General features: G+C 36.2%; 2 protein-coding genes across 5 annotated transcripts; both read right to left on the reverse strand.

The window, feature by feature from the left end:
* Positions 1 to 298: 298 nt before the first annotated feature.
* Positions 299 to 3310, reverse strand: LOC122002907 (40S ribosomal protein SA-like). Its single transcript, XM_042558293.1, has 5 exons — positions 3114 to 3310; positions 1860 to 2122; positions 1577 to 1774; positions 1213 to 1417; positions 299 to 637 (listed from the first exon to the last, which is right to left on the reverse strand). The coding sequence occupies exons 1-5, from the start codon at positions 3241 to 3243 to the stop codon at positions 507 to 509; spliced, it is 927 nt and encodes a 308-aa protein (XP_042414227.1). The 5' UTR covers positions 3244 to 3310; the 3' UTR covers positions 299 to 506.
* Positions 3311 to 4493: 1183 nt separating this feature from the next.
* LOC122002908 (probable histone acetyltransferase HAC-like 1) lies at positions 4494 to 21328 on the reverse strand. 4 transcript variants are annotated; one of them, XM_042558297.1, is made up of 17 exons: positions 20857 to 21328; positions 19976 to 20264; positions 16348 to 16459; positions 15823 to 16102; positions 15244 to 15717; positions 13263 to 15019; positions 10315 to 10611; positions 9947 to 10222; positions 8940 to 9068; positions 8585 to 8785; positions 8274 to 8416; positions 7878 to 8190; positions 7569 to 7708; positions 7128 to 7206; positions 6567 to 6956; positions 5180 to 5397; positions 4494 to 5104 (listed from the first exon to the last, which is right to left on the reverse strand). In XM_042558297.1, exons 2-17 carry the CDS (start codon positions 20140 to 20142, stop codon positions 4993 to 4995), a joined length of 5088 nt encoding a protein of 1695 aa, XP_042414231.1. In that variant the 5' UTR covers positions 20143 to 20264; positions 20857 to 21328; the 3' UTR covers positions 4494 to 4992. The 4 variants fall into 4 exon arrangements, with proteins under 4 accessions (XP_042414231.1, XP_042414229.1, XP_042414230.1 ...); XM_042558295.1 differs by having other exon boundaries at positions 19976 to 20350; XM_042558296.1 differs by having other exon boundaries at positions 19976 to 20368.
* Positions 21329 to 22161: the final 833 nt, after the last annotated feature.

A 22161-nucleotide genomic window follows, 5' to 3' on the forward strand; every position in this document is an offset into this window, starting at 1 on the left:
GAATGAAATAGGAACACTTAAACTATAAAAAGAAAAGTTCATTGATTTTATTCAGTGTGTTTGATAGGGTAGACTTAATATGTTCCCGGTTGATTCATAATAAAAATATGTATCGCATTGTTTTATTGATTTGTTTTCATTACTCTACACAAAGCACTTATCGATAAAAAATTCAAAAGAAAGATAGAAGCACATTGATTAGTCACACGAACTGTATTGTTGTGCGTGCTTGTAACTATATACCTCATTCAACTCAAATGTTTGGTAACACCTTGAAAAACGCTAGCAACTTCCAACAAATACCCAATCCAAAGTTTACTAACATTTCAAAAACACATGGCAGAGTATAGCACGCAAAATGCAAACTTAGCCTAAAAGCGAGTGGTACGTACAGGATTTGAATAAATAGGAAACTAAGATAAGTCTTTTAGTGATTTCTTTTTCCTCGACATCAAAAGATATAGTTGCCTCTCCAAGAGCTAAACAGAAGGCTTTTACTGAGGCACTCAATCCCATCCTGAGGGTGCAATGTGAGCAGTATCGACAGCAGGATCCCATCCTGTGGGAGCAGCTACTGCAGGAATTTCAGCAGCTGGGGGTGGGGCTGCTGCCATATCCCATCCATCGGCAACAACACCTGCAAAAGAGGAAAAAGAATTTGTCATAAAACAATCCTAAGCGAGAGATCCTCCGCTAACTGAAAGAGACTCGGGTTTCCAAGTCATCGTTAACCTGGCCCGTCTGGTCTAGTTCTGAGTGAAAAAAAAACTTCTATTCGATTAAGTTAACAAGCCGAACTCGAGCTTAATAGTATTTAATTCGTGAGCTCACAAACATATTAATTTAAATTAGACTTAAAAACAAAACACCATTAAGTTCAAGCCGTTAACAAACTATTTAATTTCATTATAATTTCATTATAAACCAAGCTCAAGCTTAAAAATTAAAGCTTAGTCGAACTCAAACTGAGCTCAAGCTTAAAAATTATCGAGCTTAGGAAAAAACGAATCAAGCCGAGTTTAAATCTCTTGTTCGGCTTAGTTCGATTACACCCCTGGATATCTACTTTTTAGTTAATACCAATACATCTAACTTTTCAATGACTAACTAAGACAGCTAGATCATTTGAGAGGGCTCAACCTATAGTTAATCATACTATTATTAATGTTGTGAAATTAGACATAAATATTTTTAAAATGGATTGACTTTGACCTTGGTCAGCAGTCCAGTCGGCACCAGTCACTGCAGGAATGGCAGTAGTAGCTGGAATATCAGACGTCCATTGCTGGGTGGTCCAGTTATCGGTAGGCACCATTCCAGTGTATTCAGGTACGGCACCAAATTCAGGTGCCACAGGAGCTTCAGTTTCTTCCTGTTCCTTGGCCTCCTCAGGGTCTCTGTAGAAAAACAGATCTACCTGCAAATAACACAAAATATAATTCAAATTAGAAGATACAGAAATGCAACATTTGTTTGATAAATAAAATTAAGATAATTGAAATAGGAGCAATCCACAAGATACCAATACCAACAAAAAGGGATAAAAGAACAATAACAGTAGTTCACAGCGACTTACCATTACTTCCCACTTACGCCCAGGGGCAATGGTCCCACGCATTTGCAGAACCATCCTTGCCAACAACCAGTAGAGGCAACCAATGCTTAGTTTTCCCTTGTTATTAGCAGGAATACCAATGTCAACATATCTCATTGGTGAATCGGTGTCGCAAAAGGCAATAGTAGGAATGTTACCGAGAGCCGATTCCTTGATTGGCTGTAGGAAGCACCAAAAGATGAAATTAGCTAAGCTATCTCCCTATCTCCTTTCGTAATAATAAAATTATTCCAAGGTAATTCACCTGATGGTCTGTCCTTGGATCCGTGAGAATGAGCAAACGAGGTTCGCTGAAGGATGTCTGAAGTTGATTGGTAAATGTTCCAGGAGTGTGCCTCCCAGCAATAGGATGGGCGCTGGTATATTGGGCAAATTTCAGCACAGCTCTCTGACCATAAGGCCTGGCAGACTGAACAATGATATCTTGGGGATTCTCAATTGCCACAATCACTCTAGCTGCAAGCTGAAGCTTTTCCCAAGTTTTCCCAAGATTGATTATGAAAATACCTGACAGTAACAGTTCAACTATCCACTTCAGTGCGAGTAGTTGGATCAAAAGCAATATACTAGTAACAACATTATAAAAAGAAATAAGTGGGAACAAATCTTGAACATAGAACACATCTCATACTGTTAAAGCTTGCTAATACTTACCACAAACTAGTCAGTCACTTGGGATTGTGCTTAGCAATAGATTACAAGTAGTCCTGTAAAATCTCAAGCTAGAACCTAAAATAAAAAGGCAAATAACACTTGGCCTTGATGTAGATTAAAAAAAACTCCTTTACAATTTCTAGTTACTTGGATGAGTGGCATTAATATGATAATCCAAGACCTTAATCTGTAAACAAGTGTGAGCAAATATAAAATGCTTGATGAAATGCCTCTGAAGCTCTATATAACTAGTTAGTATAAACTTCATCACATTGAAACACCAATTGCAACTAGATTTCATCCATCTGCCAATAAAGGGCCATTGTTTCTTTCAATAAATAAAGGTGAAAGATGGATACTTGGATGGATGAATTTGAGCATCCATCTTTGATGACTTGTTGAATATAAAGGAACAATTCATAATAATTTATTTCTCATATGTCAAAAGTATTTGATCACAGGGACTACAACGTTTGGCAACACATCCATTAGAATCATTGTGTGCAATAGAATCTGAAGTACGAAAAAGTAGAGAATAGATTGGCTCATCTTTATTCCCTTCTAGCTATCCACTATTCATCAACAAAATTTAAACATATTTTCATTGATTAAACACCGTGTACAAAGTAACTATGGCTTTACAAACTCACCGTTTTACCCCAAATCTTACTGTTTCAATGCATAATTTTGCTAAACACGAGATAATTATCGCATCCTACGGCATCCAGTGAGTGCATATGCTAATGAAAACTTAGAACGCGAAGACAGCAGCAATGAAAAAACCATGGCAACTCCACAACACCAACAAACAAAGTCCATAGATCCGAAAAGTAAGGTCACTCACCATCAGGTCGTCTCTTGTAGACGTATCGCTCCATCTGGAAGTCGCAATTTTTGGTTCCAAGGTGGACGTCCGCCGCCAGCATCATCTGGATGTCCTGCTCCCTCTGCGAGAGAACTCTCGTCGCCGCCATGAATACTGCAACTTCTACAACGAAGGCCCAGAACCCTACGCGGCACCACAGTCAAAAGGTAGCCGAAATTCGTTCGAGGTGGGGAATTTATAGCTCGCATAAAAACCCTAATGCCGATATAAGCAAATGACGAAAACAACCCTGGCACATTTGGGCCCATTAACAACTAATCTGGGCCGCGTTCGGAGAATCAGATCCAAAATCTTTCAACTTTTGGCGGGAATAGAATCAAAGCTCACTTGTGACACACTACATATGAGTTAAAAAAAAACATATGACATTATGTCATCCATCATTTATTTATTTTATGCTTTCTAATTTATTTTGATGATCTATAAAAAAAAATGATCATTTTTAAAATTAGTCGGATAGTAAAAATTAAATATCTTAATTATATAAAAAAAAATTAACGAGGGGAGAGGACGAGGAGAAGCTTCAGGTTGTATGGAGGCATCTACATGATTACGATATAGGTGTTAATTAACGGGCGAAATGATAAATTTCATCTAAGTTAGTTGGTACATGTTGACATTTAAAAGTTAAAACCATAAATAAGATTAAGATCATAGTCCGAAAGAAAGAGTCAAATGCTACACATAAGAGCATCCACAATAAGTAGGGATATTTCTTCGTATTTGTAGTCCCCACTTCTACATCATTTTTCAAATATCTTATTATTCAAATATCTCAACTTTCACAATGAAAAATCCTCCACTTCCACACCATTTTGGTAGGCCACACTAGATTTAATTAAATTAACAAAAAAATAAAAAAAAAATCAAAAACAATGGCAACCCATCACTTTGGTGAGCCCCACAAGAAGAATTTATGCCCGGTGATTTTCAATCATCCCTTAAATATCCTCCATAATGAGAGATATTTGGAAAAATATTCTCTCTAAATATTTCCCATTGAAGATGCTATAAGACTAAGCTGAGTTCCAAAGTATAGTCATTAAAATTTTAAGCTAGACTTGCAGGAATGCCGTCTTTCTCCAAGATTAGTGGGCAAAATCAGGATACATAGATTACTCAAAAACATACAATCAAGTGTAATCAAACAAATGGAAGCATCTAGGTCATTTTGAAGGGCATTATGGCTAAAAACAGAGTTAAATATGAACCCATGGTCATGGGACTCAAATTTTGGCAAAAAAAAAAAAAAAAAAAACACAAATTTCTCAAGTAGCAAAGTGATAGCGAGGAGTCTCTCAAACAATATAGACACTTATTTAACACCAAACAGAGAAATTAATAAAACTAACACTTTCTAGTTATTTTCATTGCAAGAAGCAGTGCGTTCTACAAAATCATAATGGGGAGGGCTACTGATACACAAGGGTAGACCAGTCCCACATTCTTTCTCTAGACATTCATTTGAGCACATAAATAAGAAGAAAAAAAAACGGGAAATTAAACTTGATCGTAGATGCTCCTAGAAGATGAATTAGCGTGGCTATGATACAAACGCCCTTTGTCGGCGATGAACTACAGCATGACATACAAAAGAATGGACTCTGGCAAACTCTGGCTTGTCGATACCTTAGCTGGTCGGCACAACTGGTTGCACCACAATGGACTTCCTGAGCAGAGATGGAAGTGTGCTTTTCTGTTGTACCAGTGTGATCTTTTCTTGATGCCAACTGAAAGTGGATGTGGATACAAACCGCAAAATTTTGCAGAGTGGAGGTTGCACTATTGTCGAATCTGTGTAAGAAAAACACATTTATATACAGTTCGTTTTTCTTTGTCAAGTGCTCCCTGCAACCTCAGCTGCCCGTTGTCGCATCATCTCCATCACTGCTGCCCGCCTTCTGGAATCAGACTGCTGCTGCAATCTTCTCAAGTGCTCTTTCAAATCCCTGGAGAGATTTGAAATGGTGTGTCATGCTGTCATGTAACGGCATGTTGGAAGTCTGCAAGGGTAAGAAAGGTACCTGCACCGCGGTACACTGCATTCTGATTCTTTACAGGCGCGAGAATGTATTTGGAGGAGGTACCACATCTTCTTACACAGAACACAGCCTCCAGAAGCACGCGTCCTGCATTGAATTCCATGGCGGAAAAGACCTTTAACTTTGCGGCAATTTGGATATTGGCATTGAGGAGAGCGACACTGGGAAGCGTGCACCAAAAGATCCAACATTTTCCTAAGCTGCAGCACAGAATCAGATGAGTGAGCAAATGACATCGAAAAATGAAGCATCAAAGTTTGGACCTGAGTTGGACTACAGAGAACTTCAAGACAATTTAAGATGGTGTGACATGTTATTGTACTGGGTTAAAAAATACTGCAAATTGTAAACTATTTGAAGTTGGGCTTCAAACTTTCATCACGACAATTTGCATGTTTAGGTTATACAAAATCAACAATTTTGTAGTGTGTCTGCTTCTTTTGGAGTGGCATTTGCACATGATACTACGAGTAGAAGTTTAGCTAATGAGTTTAGATAAACAAATCCAGAAACTAAGAGCTAATCTATAGGCTGCTTTACAAGTTTGGCTATTATACACTAAGAAGTTGCAATGCTTGTGACAAAGTTAGCTAAAGTCTAATGCATGTAAACCTTTAAGATAAATCACTTTTTAGTGATTTGTCACAAGTAAAATATTGAACTTACTAGTAATGAGTTAAGTACATATTTATTTTCTACAAGACAATTTAATAAAAATACTTTTAACAGCAGTATTGATTTGAACCATACTTGATTCACAATAAATATCTATATGATGTGTGTTAAATTATATGACAAATTGCATGCTAAACTCTTTTATCTAAAGGAATTTTTGAATCAACTTTTCTTGGATTGCTTGTTCAGAATTCTTCAATTGATAATAAGAATAGCAGGTTTTTTTCCCCATTAGCAACGCTCTTGTTCAAAGTATCTATTAACCCAACCCAAAGAAGGATTTTAGTTTGTTTGCCATTCCAAACAAATTAAAAGACACTGATAGGATCCCCTTAGGCTACTGAAAATGGGTTGAGGAAACAAGATGTACAAAAAAATGTATGTGAGAATAGGTGGATGTGTAGAGTTACTAGACTAAGATTAACTCCATAGATGATAAAATAGGAGGAAATAGATTTAGATGGTATGGACATAACATTGGTACCAAGAGTTTCTACAGTTAGAAGAGTTAAACTCATTGGTGGAATTAGAGGCTAAAGAAAATATTAGTCAATCTAACCAAAAAAAAATCAAATATTTTGAGTATTACTGACAATATAGTCTTGCCTAGAGCTCAATTGAGGATTGAGTTAAACATGGCTAGACGATGATAACAATGATGATGAATATCATTCCAAATGCACAACTAAATTACCTGTAAAACACGTTTTGCTCGAGCTTCTTTATTTTGTGCATCACGATCCGCCATTGATGGATGATTAGTCAACTTATGTGGATGGTCAATACCACCTTTTTTATAACAATCATTGCATACATCAAAATCGGGACAACTTTCACAACGCCACCCCAAACCAGATTCAATATCACGGTGGCAAACATTGCATGTGGTAACAAATGCAGGGGCAGCAGGATTGTGGAGATGGTATAAGATCATCATAGATGAATGCTTAGCACGCCGTAGCGTATCATACTGATAGTGGTTCCCTTGACAAAGGCTCAGAAATGCCTGCCTAGTGTCGAAAAACTCACTTTCAAGAATCTCATCTTTGTCCTTTGTGTCATATGCAACATCATTAATTTCAACCTACAAGGCAATGAGGCATACAGTAAGCCACCGAAGTTTTGTAAAAAAGAAAAAAAGAAACATAAGATAGACAATCATGCCAAATCTTGCTTTCTATGATAAAAAATAGCAAATGCACAATTAAAACAGCAAGTAAAAACAGGAAACAAGCAATCTGTCAACTGAACTCACTGGATATAGCAGATGCTTTTCCCTACTATTAGGAGGATGTTTATCCCTTTCCTCAATTCTTAGTTCTGCTTCATGACACCTGCACACAAAACAGAAACCAATCATTTTCAGTTTTGAACATTTTTCAGCTACTTCTATAAAAGACGTGTGAATATTACTGAAAGAGTGTGTCAATGAAATTATTTCATGGATGAGCTGTAAAATCAATGTAGCACAACAGTTAAGTCAGGATATTTGACAATTGTTTTCTGGAATCAGTTTTTTATATATCTTTTTTTGGAAAAAAAGAATTTAAATAAAACAATTAATGCACATGTAAGCTTTGTCAAACAGCCAATTCAAGCACCTAGTTCCTTTAAGTCAAGACGATTAGTTCTTTCACTGTCTCTTCAATGTTAATGGTATGATTTATTCTAAAGGTTTAGACTTTACAATACTTACCTATCACAAAGTTGAAAGTTTTTGCATTGATTGCAAACCCATCGCGTCCCAGATACCATTAATATACAACAATGTGTACAGGAATATTGTAAATGGACCATTATAAAATCTTCCTTCATAGGGCATATAGTTTCGCCAAGCTGTGGAAGACAGAAAGATGATTGAGATAGCTGGAATATTTGACTTTTCATGCGCTTGCGCACAAAAAGGATATAGCTAAACATGAACATAATCAAAGATAACCCATAAAAGCCAATCCAGATTTTACAAGGCTATCATTATAATAGTCAGAACATAATAATAAATTACTTTTTGCATTAGCAGGGCATCCTTAGAGGCATTTCCAGAAAGATCAGTCTGGCCAGCAGCTTTTAAAGCCCTTTTCGTAATAGTCTTTTTGGTTTTTCCTTTCTTCAGTTGTTTTCTACCGTCTTCTTCTTGACGAAGTTGGTTTATCATATCCTCAGCTGCACCAGGCCAATAATCTCCATCGAAATATGGTAAACGAGCTGCAGTTACTCTGGCCTTGCACTCACCCATAGTTGTAAAGAAATGATCATATAAATTTATCAGCTCAACAACAATATTCTCCTTAGAAGCTTTTCGTAGCATTGTCAAGTACCTGTGGACGGTATAATCCAAATAATACGCAGCTAGCAAATAATGATAGTGAAAGGAAAAAAGAAATAAATGCCTTAAGCTTACCACTCCCTAAGTTTGTCAGATTTTGGAGTCTTCTGAATCTCAGGATGGCAGTATAATATGTAGTCTTCACCCTTCAAAGGAGGACAAGCCCATATATAACAGCTAGTAAAGCCCCGTTTCTTGCAATACTCAAGGTATCCAATCTAGAGCAAAAATAATATATATTACAGACAAATAAATTGAAACAGAGTTCAATCAAAGTATATCATTATTGCTTTTATGCCGGAAAAAAGACGTTTCCACAGAGAAGAAACAGGTTTTTCTAAAACCTATCTAATACATGAAAGACATGAACACTGTCTATTAAATACCAGAATTTCATGATAGACAAAAGTTCGCAAAGCTTCCCCGCTCACTGCCTTGATCTCAGGCCTGAAGTACTTAACAGAGTCTAGATATGATAGATAGACACGCCTCTGATTAGGAAATGAACATTCTGAACTAAATTCTTGAACATACATCCCAAAAAGGCATACTTCTACACCTTCTATTTTCTGAAACAGCAATATAGCCTGAAAATGCAAAAATGAGCTCAGATATTTGGAGAATTAGTCACGAGTTCAAGCCACTTTTAGCTATATTCAGGGGTTTGGTTAAACTTTTTCTCTGGAATAAAATAATGATAAATATAATTGTCATTGACTACTCAGAACATGTCTATTCTACCTTGGATTTATAGGGGAACTCTTTTGGGTAATTTTCTTCCTGAAATATCTCAAGAAAACGCTGCTTTACTTCCAATTTTTTATCAACAGATGATACAACTCTAACCACAAGTCCTTCAGCACCAGGCACCTAATATAAGAGAAAAAATCTCAAATTAGAAGTTAGAACAAAGACAAATGTTAGAAACAAAAAGATTTTTTTTTCAGAAAAAAAAAGTCTAAATAATTAAGTAAAAATTTAGAAATGCAAGTTAACAAAGGGGTTAAATGATGGAGATTTCAAGTATTGAGTATTCTGAAATTCTACCACAGGAACTAATCATCAAGAGAACTCCAAAATGGCATTGATCAACAACAACAACAACAACAACCACCAAGCTTTAGCCCACTAGGTGTGGTTGGCTATACCAAAATGGCATTGATCAATGACAAAAAAAAAATCATATTAGTTAAGTTTTGACAAAACGAATCTACAGAGCCAAACCATCTATTTTTAAATGTAGCTAATGAATCAGTCAAATGAAGGAACTCCATTGTTAGCTCCCATTCCAATATATGTGGAAATTTCCAGCTGATTCCAATCATGAAGGAAAGAAAAGATCAAAGGAACAGTTTTAACATGTGCAGAATAACCTGGAAATTTCCATTGATATATTCTTTCCTTCATGATTAAAGTTACTAAACAAGTCAACAAGCTTAATTAGAAACTTGGAAATTGGGGTATCAGTTCAATCTACTAATTAAAAATGGATTGAGTAGTGACATACCATCAGAGAAATCAACAATAGCACAAGAAGAGATGAGAAAAATAACAGGATTGGAATAATATTAATAATAAGCAAGATACAACTATGTTTTTTATGCAACACATATAGAAGATAGGTAGGATCACTTATAGATAACCAATTAACTGTCTATAAATAATTCAATCTATAGTCTCCCAAATCTCTTTTAAGACCTCAATTTGTATAAAGAAAAGGTGCAATAAGTCAACAATGTCTGGCTTACCTCATCATAACTTTTCCCAAGCTGCCTAGCTCTCTCTTGCCTCTCCTGCTTAAGCTGTCTAAAAAGCCGCTGCTCTATGTGATCACTCAGTATAGTTCTAGGCAAATCTTTTGCACCAAGAACAGCAGTTTCAGGCAAGGGCTTTCGTTCCCCTTTCTCTATCTCCTCCACACAGCAATTAGGGCAAGTATATTCTGCTTCACCATCATTTCTTCGACCATTAAAAAGAGCACATACTTGGTGTTGCCAAGATTCACATTTATCACACTGCACCCACTGTAGTGGAAATATAGATGGGATAAGTTTGATCTGATCATACAAAGCCAGGCTGCATCTCCAATTCAAAGAAAATACAATAAAATATTTACCCATTCTTCAGTTTCCTCATCGTTTCTCCTCTTCTCTAGCCTTGCTTTTAAGAAAGTAGATCCTTCAGCCTCTATAGTGTCACCACGGGCTTCATTATAACAAGGAATACAGAAGTAAAGACGGGTTTCACCAGTCCCAACTGTATAATAAAAAGCATTTCGTTTTATTCGAGCGCCACATGGGGAACAATATATTGGAGGGGGGTCAAAAGTGAGTTTTTCTACTGCACAAAGCTGGCATGAGTTCTCTGTCATTGAGCGCTCCAATGCTTGATTCTTCTCAGCTTTTGCTTTACTCTGAAATCAAAACTATAACTTGCTATCAACAAGCATTAGGAATTTCCATAACCTTTTGCAGGAAATGATGAGTGCAGAACATAGAGGAAGACAGTCTGAGACGGACAGATAGAGCTTTATAAGTTTTTCCATCAAATCCATTCATTCAATAGGAAAAAACTAGAACAAGCATCCCAACTATTTGGCATTCTCTGCATGGATCCTAGTCCAGTAGTAGTCGCAATTTTTTTAATACATGAACCTTATGGTGCATGTTGCCCCAAAGAAATAAAATTTCCACCATCCATGCATCGTGGCATAGGAACAGTCTGGAAATATGAAAATTTAACATACACCGGCGCACACACTCACACGCACGATACTCATTGACACAGGCTGGAATTTCAATAAGCTTTTGCAGGAAATGGCAAATGCAGAAAGGGAGAGGAAGAAAATTTGACAAGGACAGAGAGATTTTATAAATTTCTTCCATCTAAACCATTAGTACAGTACAATGGAAAAAAAACAAAGAACATGCATCCCAACTATTATTTGCCATCCTCTGCATAGGATCTAGTCCAATAGCAGTTACAGTTTTTTTTATACACGTGGCAAAAGGCGATTCGCTCATCCCTAGCGCCCCCGTCAACCTATCCCTATGCCAATACAGAGGAGGTAAATCACGGACGGCTACTAGGTATTAGTGACAGTTTTTTTATACACAAATCTTATGGTGAATGCTGTCCCCGAGAAATAAAGTTTCCATCATAGATAGGGCTCTAAATGAATAGGACATTCATGAACAAACTTGGTATTAGGCTTGATAAAGTTCGTTTATGTTCATTCAATCGTAAACATATATATATAAAACAAACGATTAAGTAGTAAACTTGGTTCGTTAACATTTATGAACAAAGTTCATGAATAAAGTTCATGAACAAAATTATTTATTAATATAAGTAAAATTTAATTATAAATTTATTTCTTAATTTTTTATTCAAATATACACAAATAATAATTTTTTATAATCTAAAATTATTCATAATATGTTATAAATAATAAAAGTTGACTAGATAAAAAGCTCGAGCTCAATAAGATTTTTAATAAACAAGCTTGAACAATCTCGATAAGTGAATAAACAAGCTTGAACACAGTTCAGTACGGCTCGTTTACACTCCTAATCATACATGCCACATGGCATGGCTACAGTGTTGGAAATATGAAGATTAGCACACACCTACTTGCATACATGCACCACAACCCGCACGTGCACACACACACCCAAGTGAAAAAGTGCATACAAGTAAAAAAGCCAGCAACCAGGAAAAAAAAAGTCCAGCCATAATGAACATACTGATTATTTTTAAAATTATTGCAAGAGATCTGCTGCTCTACATCATTCATGTGGACTTCTAAAATCTAAGAATTGAATACATAAATAGATGTACCCTTTTTGGCAGTGAATTAGAGCTTATGATATACAAATAGTACATCAGCTTAGATGAACATAAAAAATGTACGATATGTAGGAAACAACTTCAGAAGCATCCTCCAGAATTGTATGCTTAGAAATACACAACAATAGACTTGTTTTCTCAGTTAAAGTTGTCTATGGATGAATTTGATATAGATTGTCCATTTGGAATCCAAGCAATTAAAATTATATTGATACCAAGAATATCCTACATAATAGGCATTATGTCAGTGGATGTAGGTGCAGCGAGGGAAAGGATTTTTGATAGACAAATAAATCTAGTGACTAGTAAAACTGGCTACAAAATAAGGACATGCCAAATATACAAATGATTATTTGCATTTTCACCATTATGGTTAAGTTACATCTTCTGCATTGCCTTGTCGACAGAATCATCACATGTTCTTTGCCTCTAACAGAATAATTGAAGAACATGTTTAACATGTAACAATCACTATCAACTATTAAGTTGTTTCAATGTGCCTTCTACAAATTGATTAGTGAAGAAAAATAGGTTCCATTTAATCTAGGCTGGTCCAAATATCTTGTCTCTATAAATTGTGTTCCAGTTCTTTGGCCAAAAAAAAAAGACGTAGTGTAATCTCTGGTTCAAGAGAAAACTAATGCGAACTTTACCTAAAAGATAAGAAGGTAGAAAGGACTCAAGTACCACAGTTGTGTAACTCCTAAGTTCAAAAGAAAAAGAATTTAAGATCTGAGTGCTCACCTTTCAACATAAGCTTCAACCCCTAAGAAAAGCCTAAATGCTAGCATATTTCTGGAACCTGAACCTCATACGACTCAAAATCAGATCTACACAAAGAATTTACAGAAAAGATTGAGACATTTCTTCTCAGATACAGAAATGCCTAAATCAAATACACACTCAGGTGCAAGTTCAACGCAACTTTTGAACTGACAATTAAAGTTTATTTAAAGTAGTATAAATCAACTTTTGAAGGATTGCCTAAGGTGCTAGAAGTTTTGTTACCTAGGAATCACAACAGAAACTAAAAGGTAGAAGGATGTAATATATAAATAATATAAGGCTAAACATCAAAAAATCTAACCCAGTTAACTTGAAGGAAGCAAGAAATAGTAGAGACAGAGGAAAATTAGTTATTTAAGAAAAACTACTCAGAAAGATAACTTAATATTGCTGCCATCAAACAAAATTAATGAGTGCCAAAAACCTAACCTGACCAACCCATTGCCTCAGACCAACTATGTGCTCCTTAATTTGTTCGGGAGTGAACAGTTCGATCAATGAAACACCTTTTATTTTTGGCTTTCCTGATTTATTTCCACTAACTAAATCTGTTTGTAGGTTTTCATGATCCTGCTGGATATTACTGACTGACTGGTCTGGCATGTTATCAACCAACATGCTCTCTTGTTTCACATGAACATCAACAGACTTAGTAACAATAGGATCTTTTTTCCAGTTTGGTGAACTTACAAACCCATTGCTTGTACTGCTAAGAGTTGGTTTTTTGTCTTGCCTGGATCCAGAAGATTCATCCATCTTCACAATCACCTCAGAAATAGCAGGAAGAGTTTGTTTGAATTCCAAAGACTGTGCCTCCTGGGGATCAGATGCTTGATTCCCAGATGAAAACTGAACTCGTGAAAAATCATTGTTAGGAGAAAAGGTTGTATTTTGAACCTTCAGGCGCTTAGCCAAATACTCTTTGTCCTCAAAATTTTCAGTTGGCATGGTATCTTTTTTTATTGTTTCAGTAACCTTTTTTGTTTCAGTTTCCCCAGCGGTACCAGATAAAGCATGAGCATGTGCTTTATAATTTGCAGCTAAATGGTTGCGCACTGGGATGCAGACAGGACAATCAGGCACTTTGCAATTGCGAATATGCCCAACAAGTTTCCTAGATTGGAAACAGCGTGGAAAATTACAGTGGTCATTCTTACAGGTGTCCATATGCAAAACCAACTCTTGAACTTTGGTGCAGTTAGCTTCTTTGCATAATCCCTTCGGTGCTGGACACCGGCGAGCATGGTGTATAAATAGCAGCCACCTTACTTGTTTAATATAATTTTGCTTGTTTATATAGTCTTCATGTTCAGAGTTCACATCTCTGGTAGATAGATCACATCGCTGAGGGTCATCTTGCCTTATTGTTCTTTCCAGCTCCTCCTCAAGTTGTTGACAAGATAATTTATCTGGCATCTGTGCATGTAATGGTTGAGAATTCCACTGAAACTGGAGATCCTCTGCTTGCAGTTCAGTTGACAAATGATCAAACTTGTCTGAAAATCCATCAGACTGCACATTTGGATGCAGCAGAGGTTGTGAATCCTCTGAAACTGAGACATGAAAACCTTGAGATCCCAGATGACCAAGGAATTGAACACTTTTAGCATGGTCCTCAGAAGAACCAATCTGGTGGTATTGTGTCTGAGACTGGTCCTGTGCAGATGATGACTGAATCAAAGGATCGGAATAGACTATTTTTGCATTACCAGGTATTAGCTGCTCGGCAAAATGTGAAGCCACTGAGGAATCTCTCAATGAATCAGTCTTTGGCATCAATTGTTGGTTCTGTATGCTACCTTGATGTCTCCGTAATAGTTGATACTGGTTCGGAACATACTGCGGGTAAGCTTGACTAGGCTGCTGTGAAGACTGTTCTGCATGTTGTGGTGATTGTAGTAAATTTTCACTGGTTGACTGGGATGACTGGTAATTCAATTTCTCTGATTGATCGAGAAATTGGGCTCTTACATTCAAAGGAAGCCTCATTGATTGTAAACTAGCATGATGATTTAGCAAACCTGAGTTGGTTCTTAACTTAGGATGCAAATTTACAGCATTCATGTTGTTCATTGCAGATAAAACAGATGAATCAGGTCCAGGAAATGTCTCAGAGGATGTAGCATTAGTTGCATTTGAGTTGTAGACATCATCAACGATAGATGATAGTTGATGTGACAATGATGCTGCAGATAGGGAAAAGGCTAACATCTACTTAGTTTGTTATGAAGAACAAAATCATACATTAACAATAGTAAATAAGTAAACTGGCAGAAGCTACAACATAGATAGTGACATTATATTTGATAACATCAATAGTCCAATGAAAACAAACATAGAGAAGAGAACCAGAGAAGTAAACGTGCAAGTAAAGAACACAGATAGTATGCTTGTGATAGGAGAAGATTACTTGGCTCTCTTAGTTGGTGTTGTTGCTGATCAAAGTTCTTCTGCAGGGGCTTTAAAGAACTAACATAAGGAGGTGGGCCTACAAAACCCTCTGATGTTGCAGAGCCATTGTTCCCAACTAAACCAAATGTACCATTTGCAAGTCCATTTGAGAGCCCATAGGGGGAACTCTGGTGAATAACATTGGACCTTATTCCAGCACCAATTTGATGCAGCATATGGCTGTTCTGATTTACTATGTATTTTTTTTGCTGGAGTGGATGTTGAGCCACAGCAGTGTCAGTGTTAGAAATTCCGACTACATTAGAAGACTCAGAACTGGCAGCTACATGTTGATTATTAAATCCAGGAGTTGGTATCATCTGAGGAAATTGTCTTGACATGTTACTTGGTGTTACTGAGGGCATCATACTTCTTCCACCTGCACCAAGAGCATAATTGGCAGATTGTTGATGGTAACTACTTGAAACTGTTCCTATATGAATGTCAAAAAAACAGTCAGCAAAGGATACCAAAAATATTATTAAAAAAAAATCTTATAAAGGCTTGCCATCTGAGAGGATGGAAGAGGAAAAGTTACCAGCATCATTAAGACCATATGAGGTAAAATTTCCCATGTTTGTTGTATTTTGAGGAGCAATAGCATTATTGATGCCAGTAAGTGTAGGGTTCTCTGGTTGAACTGAAACAGAAGCATTAATACCAATATTGTTGGATATGCCCGGAGTTGGAATCATTGTGCTAGCAGTTGAGGAAGGTAAATTCTGATGCGGCAAAGATCGACTGTGACTGACAACATTCTTGATTATTGATGATAAACGGTTTTCGATTGGTTCTAAAGCTAAATTCAAATAATCTTCCTGGTTGGAAATAATATCATATGTTAGATCAAAGCAAAAAAATACAACCTTAAAAAGCATCACATTTTATGAAGCTTCCTTAGAGAAAACATTGTTTCATCCTAAGAAAATTCTAGAATTGAAGCCAATTAAGTAGTGCTTACAAAATTATAAATATCTGATTCAAAAAGATAAATGAGGCACAATATTTTAGAAAAGAGATCTTATAAAAATGCAAAGGACCATAATATAACAAAGAAAGTTACCCTAGTGGGAGTATCCTTGTATATACGCTCCTCCAAACGCCTAACAATTTCTGGTAACTTCCGTACCCACTCTTCAGAAGACGTTTGGTTTCTTTTTAGAAGTGCATTATAGCTGGAAAATGTAAAGAAATAAATCAATACTGGTATACAAATTTAACAATTCATTTGATACTTTGATAAGATTACAAAAGTCCAAAATAAGTAGAAGAGTTACTTATGATGTATATTCTCAGCTCTACTGATGAGAAAAGCCTAACCCACAATTCCACAAGTATTGTTTTCTATTGCCATAATGAAGGCTCTTTCCAATTCTAGAATTTTATAAAGTTCTCAAAGCCCTGTATGAACTTGAAATTTCTAGTTGATACCATCTCTAGTCACTTTGTTGTAGTAACTACAAACAAATATGAATACTAGGGGAACATATTGATCAAGATTCATAAGCTTGAGTTAATAATCACCACGGATCAATAAATTTATCCCAGACTAATGATGCAAGTTGCAGATAGAATAAAAATAAAAAATAAAAAGCTGGGACAGATATCATATTGATATTCGAAATAAAGAACTCAATTGTGATTCTTACATAGATCACACTAATTCTTTTCGAAGAATGATGGGCTTAACTGAAGTTATCCCAAAATTAATAGATCAACTAGATGAACTTCGTGTAGCAATTGTGATTAAGATTTCAGTTTAAGCAGGACAGTATGGAGAATTAAACAATTGTGAATAGTTATGTATACAAGTGCACAGTGCACTTGATGTTTCTAAATTTTCATATTGAGAAATTCACTGTATAGTATTTATTTCAAACTAGAAGATAAATGATAAATCCTTCATGAGCAACCGAACCCCATAAAGATAGATGATAAGGCTAGTCAAATAATTACTTTCCATGAACAGTTTCAAATCTAATAAAACTTTCTTATAATATACTTTGTTGTGTCAGGTTTTATCAACCAGGCCTCCACAAGAAGTGCTAGACTGAGTTGGAGAGCACTTAAGAAAGAAGCTGGCAGACACCAAGTAATGTCATGCTTAGGGGAAAGTAAAGATGCATGCTCATAATCACCATTTAAAATCCCAAGTCATGCTGAAGGCGAAATTTTCCATTCCAACTGTTGACCAGCATGCAAGGTTTTGGATACAATTTCTCTGAATAAATAATTGTGTCAAGCTCCTCCTCCTCTGCATCACGAACCCACTTTGCATCTTCTTCCAAGACCGGCATCAAACCACACATGCAACATAATGTATATTCCAAAGGCTGCTTCTCCAAATAATTGCAATGAGCTCCTCCTCCACATCTTCTCCTAAGGTCGCACCTTCATTTCTAAAACCCTAGCTTCCTCCTCCAACACCGATTCACTCTGCTTCTTCTTTCTCCTCTATTGTCAACTCACGTAATGTCTCTCCACATTCAAGTAAACTTCCTCGTCTTCTACTCCTGACAATGGCGCCCTCCTCTCCTCTGTTGGCACACCTCCAGCGTCAACAATGGCACCGATAGCACATCTCAAGCCGGCCAAGGACTAAAACTGTAGGTCGGAACAAGATTTCAATCCTTGCCCGTTATAACACCACATCCGATTCTAGAGTTTACAATTTAGTGGGTTTTCTAGACTTAATTTAGCGAGCATCAGCAAACCTAATCATGCATTGAACAAAACTGTGGTTGAAAACAATTTCCACTCAAGTGTATGGTAAAATTATGATAGAAACAATGTAGGAATGTGAATGACCAAAAAGGACATACATTAACCTGACCAATATATAGCAAAAAACAGTCGTTCTCAAAAAAACATATGTTACTTTTTGGTTCACATTATCTACTAAATAAAAATGAATTTACTTGTAATGTTAACAAAACAGTGTAATAATCAATTATAAATAAATAAAAGTGTGAAATAAAATATAATAAGAAAAAAATCAATATCAGCCCCTAGTTATTTTTTATTAAAAAAAGAATTGAACTGCAATGTATGCCAGCTTACCAAAAATTAGATTTCAGTATTCTTAAGAAATATAGAGTGAAGTTCCTGTGGCAGATTTAGGAAAAATCTTTTGCAATTAATTCAAAAAATTTAAGCAAAACAAGCAACATGTATGGAAGAGGCAACTTTTGTTGGAAAAAAAAAATTGTTGAAACAAAATCTAGCTCACATAAGACAAACTAAAATTGAACATAACGTACAAGTATGCATGCAAATAAAACATCACTAATGGCGTAGTTAGGTAAAGATAGGAGGGGAAAGAAAGAAAAAGAAATGATTTTCCCAAGACAAAAGGAGGAAGGAATTGAATTCCATCAAATCATTTCATTTTATTTCACTCAAATCAAGAGGGCGTGTCAAGAAAAAGTCTCTTTATTAAAGAGTCTTTAATAAACACAATATTTGCTTTTTTCCTTTCTATTCCATCGAAATAAACAAGATGGATTGAAGTGAATGGAAGAAATACAATATACTGCCTTTATTTATTTTCTTTTTCACTTGTCCAACTTCATTCCTCCTTCCTCCTTCCTACCTTATAGGTGAAAACAAACATGGAAATGTCATATGTATAAATTATGCAATCGAACATGGTTCTAAAAAAGCATCCCAGACAACCAGCTAAGCAGTTATGATAGGGCAATGCATAGCAAACCTAATACACTGTCACATTTAAGAAGTAGTTTCAAGATGCGGTCCAGGCAGGCTGCTTAATAGGATGCTCAATAGGATCAAGGGGGCATTGGGGAGAAAATATTCGGTAAGATAAAAAAAAATATGGTTCTTTTGTGAATACCAATTCACTCCTTTAACAACAAAACCCTGACCTCAATCACTCTCCCATTCTCAAACTCCCTCTTCACCTGACTCCCTTTATGCTATTCATAATCTCATGAAATAGCTCACTCCAAACTTGTAGAACACCACCAACCACCAGAACCCCAAACCCAAATCACTGATCCAGTTATCCTCTCCCTTTTCTTCTCTTTTGAGAGGTATAGTCTCCACATTTTCTTTATTTACTTCTCTTTTAATATCAGATTATTCATCTTTAATCTTAGTTTTCTCTTGCAACTCCTTCGAAGATTTCTACTCTTTCAGTGTTGCAGAGTGCAAATTTCTTTCTCCTCAAAACAAGGTATCTTCTATCTTCTTCTCCGCATCTCCTTTCCCCCAACCCTCCACTTTTAATTGCAATGTTATGCTCTTCTAATATTGCTAGAATTCTTTTCGAATTTCTCCTCTTCTATCACTGTAATGAGAAGAAAAATCCTCATCTAAATGAGATATTGTCTATCTTCTTTTCATCATCTTTTTGGTTATGCTTATTTTGAATTGGATCCTACAAAAGTCTTTGATTCTGTTTACTTGTTTGGTAATTTACTGTTTAGTCAATTATAGTATTTCTTGTTTACTTGTGATTGTGAACTGATTAGTTTACTTTATTGGATGGATAAGTTACTCATTTTAGTTTTTAAACAAATTTAACTATTATTTTTACATTTCTAAGTGTCGACCATGAATGCCCAATACCACATATACACTATCATACTGAGAAATTGGACACTAATGATTATAAACAAGTGCTACCAAAAAAAGGGAATTACAAAACTGTGAGACAAAAACTTGCTTACATCTTCTGTTGCATGGTTTTTCGAGCCTCTTGAAGTTCAGGATCCAATGGTCTAGGTCCGAGATTCTGCATCTGGGATGACATATAGTTTCCAATCTGCTGGGGCGGAACAGGCATTTGGCTAGACATCTGGTTAGCCATCTGCCCAGAGAAGGCATGTGCATTCATATTTCTCTCTTCGCAGACAATTACACAGATTGTCTGAAAAGTTTACCAGTTAGTAGCCAAACCATCAACCCCCTACTGTCAACTGTAACCTGGCCACCATATGTGATGAAAGCACAGGATTTCTGCAGAAAGTGTAAATTTTCTGTAACTGAGAATGATAGAGGCCACTTTCTACATTTGGGCAGGCCACCAGCTCGTGGGATATGACCTAGAAAATCATCAATTTCTGTATAGAACACGCGTTTACCAGAAGATTCAAAGGATATTGGCAAGCGTTAGCAACATAAATAGAAAAAGAAAGAAAACACAAATTGATGTATTATGTACCCAACTCTCAAGGTTCAGTGTCTTTAATCCACTCAAGCAACCATAATCAAAGTTATCAAACATGTGGTTTAGACAAGGATCGTATTCATTCTAGTGGATGCTATAACAATATTCAAGAACACTATATTGGGAATGGTTTAACTCGATAAGTTCGCGCACGTTCAACGACGTCGCTGAAAGCCCAGAAAAAAATATTTCAGGCAAGAGCTAAACTACGAAAATAGTTCCAGGCCTACCAAAATTCCCTCTTTTCTGCACAAGAATGTGTTGCGCAAGATAGGCAGCTCAAAACATAATACTCTACAAGCCCCAAACCCTAGCTAGCTCGGCATCGATCGAAAGCGCACTCACTTGAAACCCTAGAACCCGCAATCGAGCTTAACTAACCTCAAGATGGCAACTTTTTTGCAGTTGACGCCGCTGCTGGACGAGCGCCGGCGGCGATCTCCGGAGGTCGCCGGATCAAGAAACACCGAATCAGCAACCGAGATCCCGTGCAGGAACAGGGACGAATCCAACCGACAAGGAAACGAACCAAAGCCCCTTGATTCGGATACCCAATTCCTTGCTTGGCTTCGACTAAATTAATGCGGCCGGGCTCGTCAAATCGCGCTCTCGATCTCCGCGCTCGCGATCGATGAGTCCTTGTCCGAACGAGGCCTCGATCAAACCTGTGCAGTTAATCGAATTCGACCGCGATTCGGATTCAATTCTCTGCCTTCCTTTCGATTGGTTGGTGGCGCTGTTGCCCACCGCCGATTAAAAAGCGCGTCCGGAGGATGAAGGCCAAAGCTCCAGCCGTCGAACTCCCGGTGGAGCACGCGAGGACAGGTAGGGCAAGCGGATCCGCCCAATACTTCACCTGCCTTCTTATTCAGTTTATCCGCGGACCCTAATGGGCCCCGTACTGCCAAGCTACTAAAGAGCCAGGTGCCCGATGGAGGAAGTTCGGGAGCAGTAAATGTAACGAAGACGATAAACTGGAGTGGGCCAGAGTTGACAAATAGTCAGAGAGGTAAGTGCGCGGGTACGACTCAGACTCGAGCTCCCAGCCAAAATTTATAGGTGATATTTGGATAACAGTCGTTAATGTTAACGGCAAATTGCGTCCTCTTTATTTCCGTTTATGGTTAAAAAGATATTTCTATTTTAAAATATACTAAATGAGTATTTCCCCTTACTTGTTGATTTTATACTAAAATCAAATTATTTTAATTTAATTAACATTATTACATATAAAATATTACTATATTAAAAAATCTTTCTCTTATCTTATTTATTAGGTAAATCTATAATACAGTTTAAATATTCTTCTTAGTTTTAAATTTTAATTCTGTTATTATTTCTAATAATTTAACAATTTAATCAAATTATTTAAAATTAATTTAAATTCATTTATCTTTAAAATTATTTTAATATAACTTGATAAAATTCAACGAAGTATTTTATTTTTCATATTTTAGTTTTTAAAATGGAATTTTTTTAATAATAAATAAAGAACGCTTTTAATTTTTTATCCTAAATTTAAATGATATAAAAAAATGTCTTTTATTAAATAGTGCCTTTGTCTGTTATTTAATTTCTAAAATTTTAAAAAATGTCATTATAACGTGGTAAAAAAATAATTAGCTCACCTCATTAGTACAGTGGAAAAGATATTATAATGAACTTTAAAAAATTATATTTAATTTT

Source organism: Zingiber officinale, chromosome 7A (genome assembly GCF_018446385.1).
Source record: "Zingiber officinale cultivar Zhangliang chromosome 7A, Zo_v1.1, whole genome shotgun sequence".
Taxonomy (NCBI): Eukaryota; Viridiplantae; Streptophyta; class Magnoliopsida; order Zingiberales; family Zingiberaceae; genus Zingiber; species Zingiber officinale.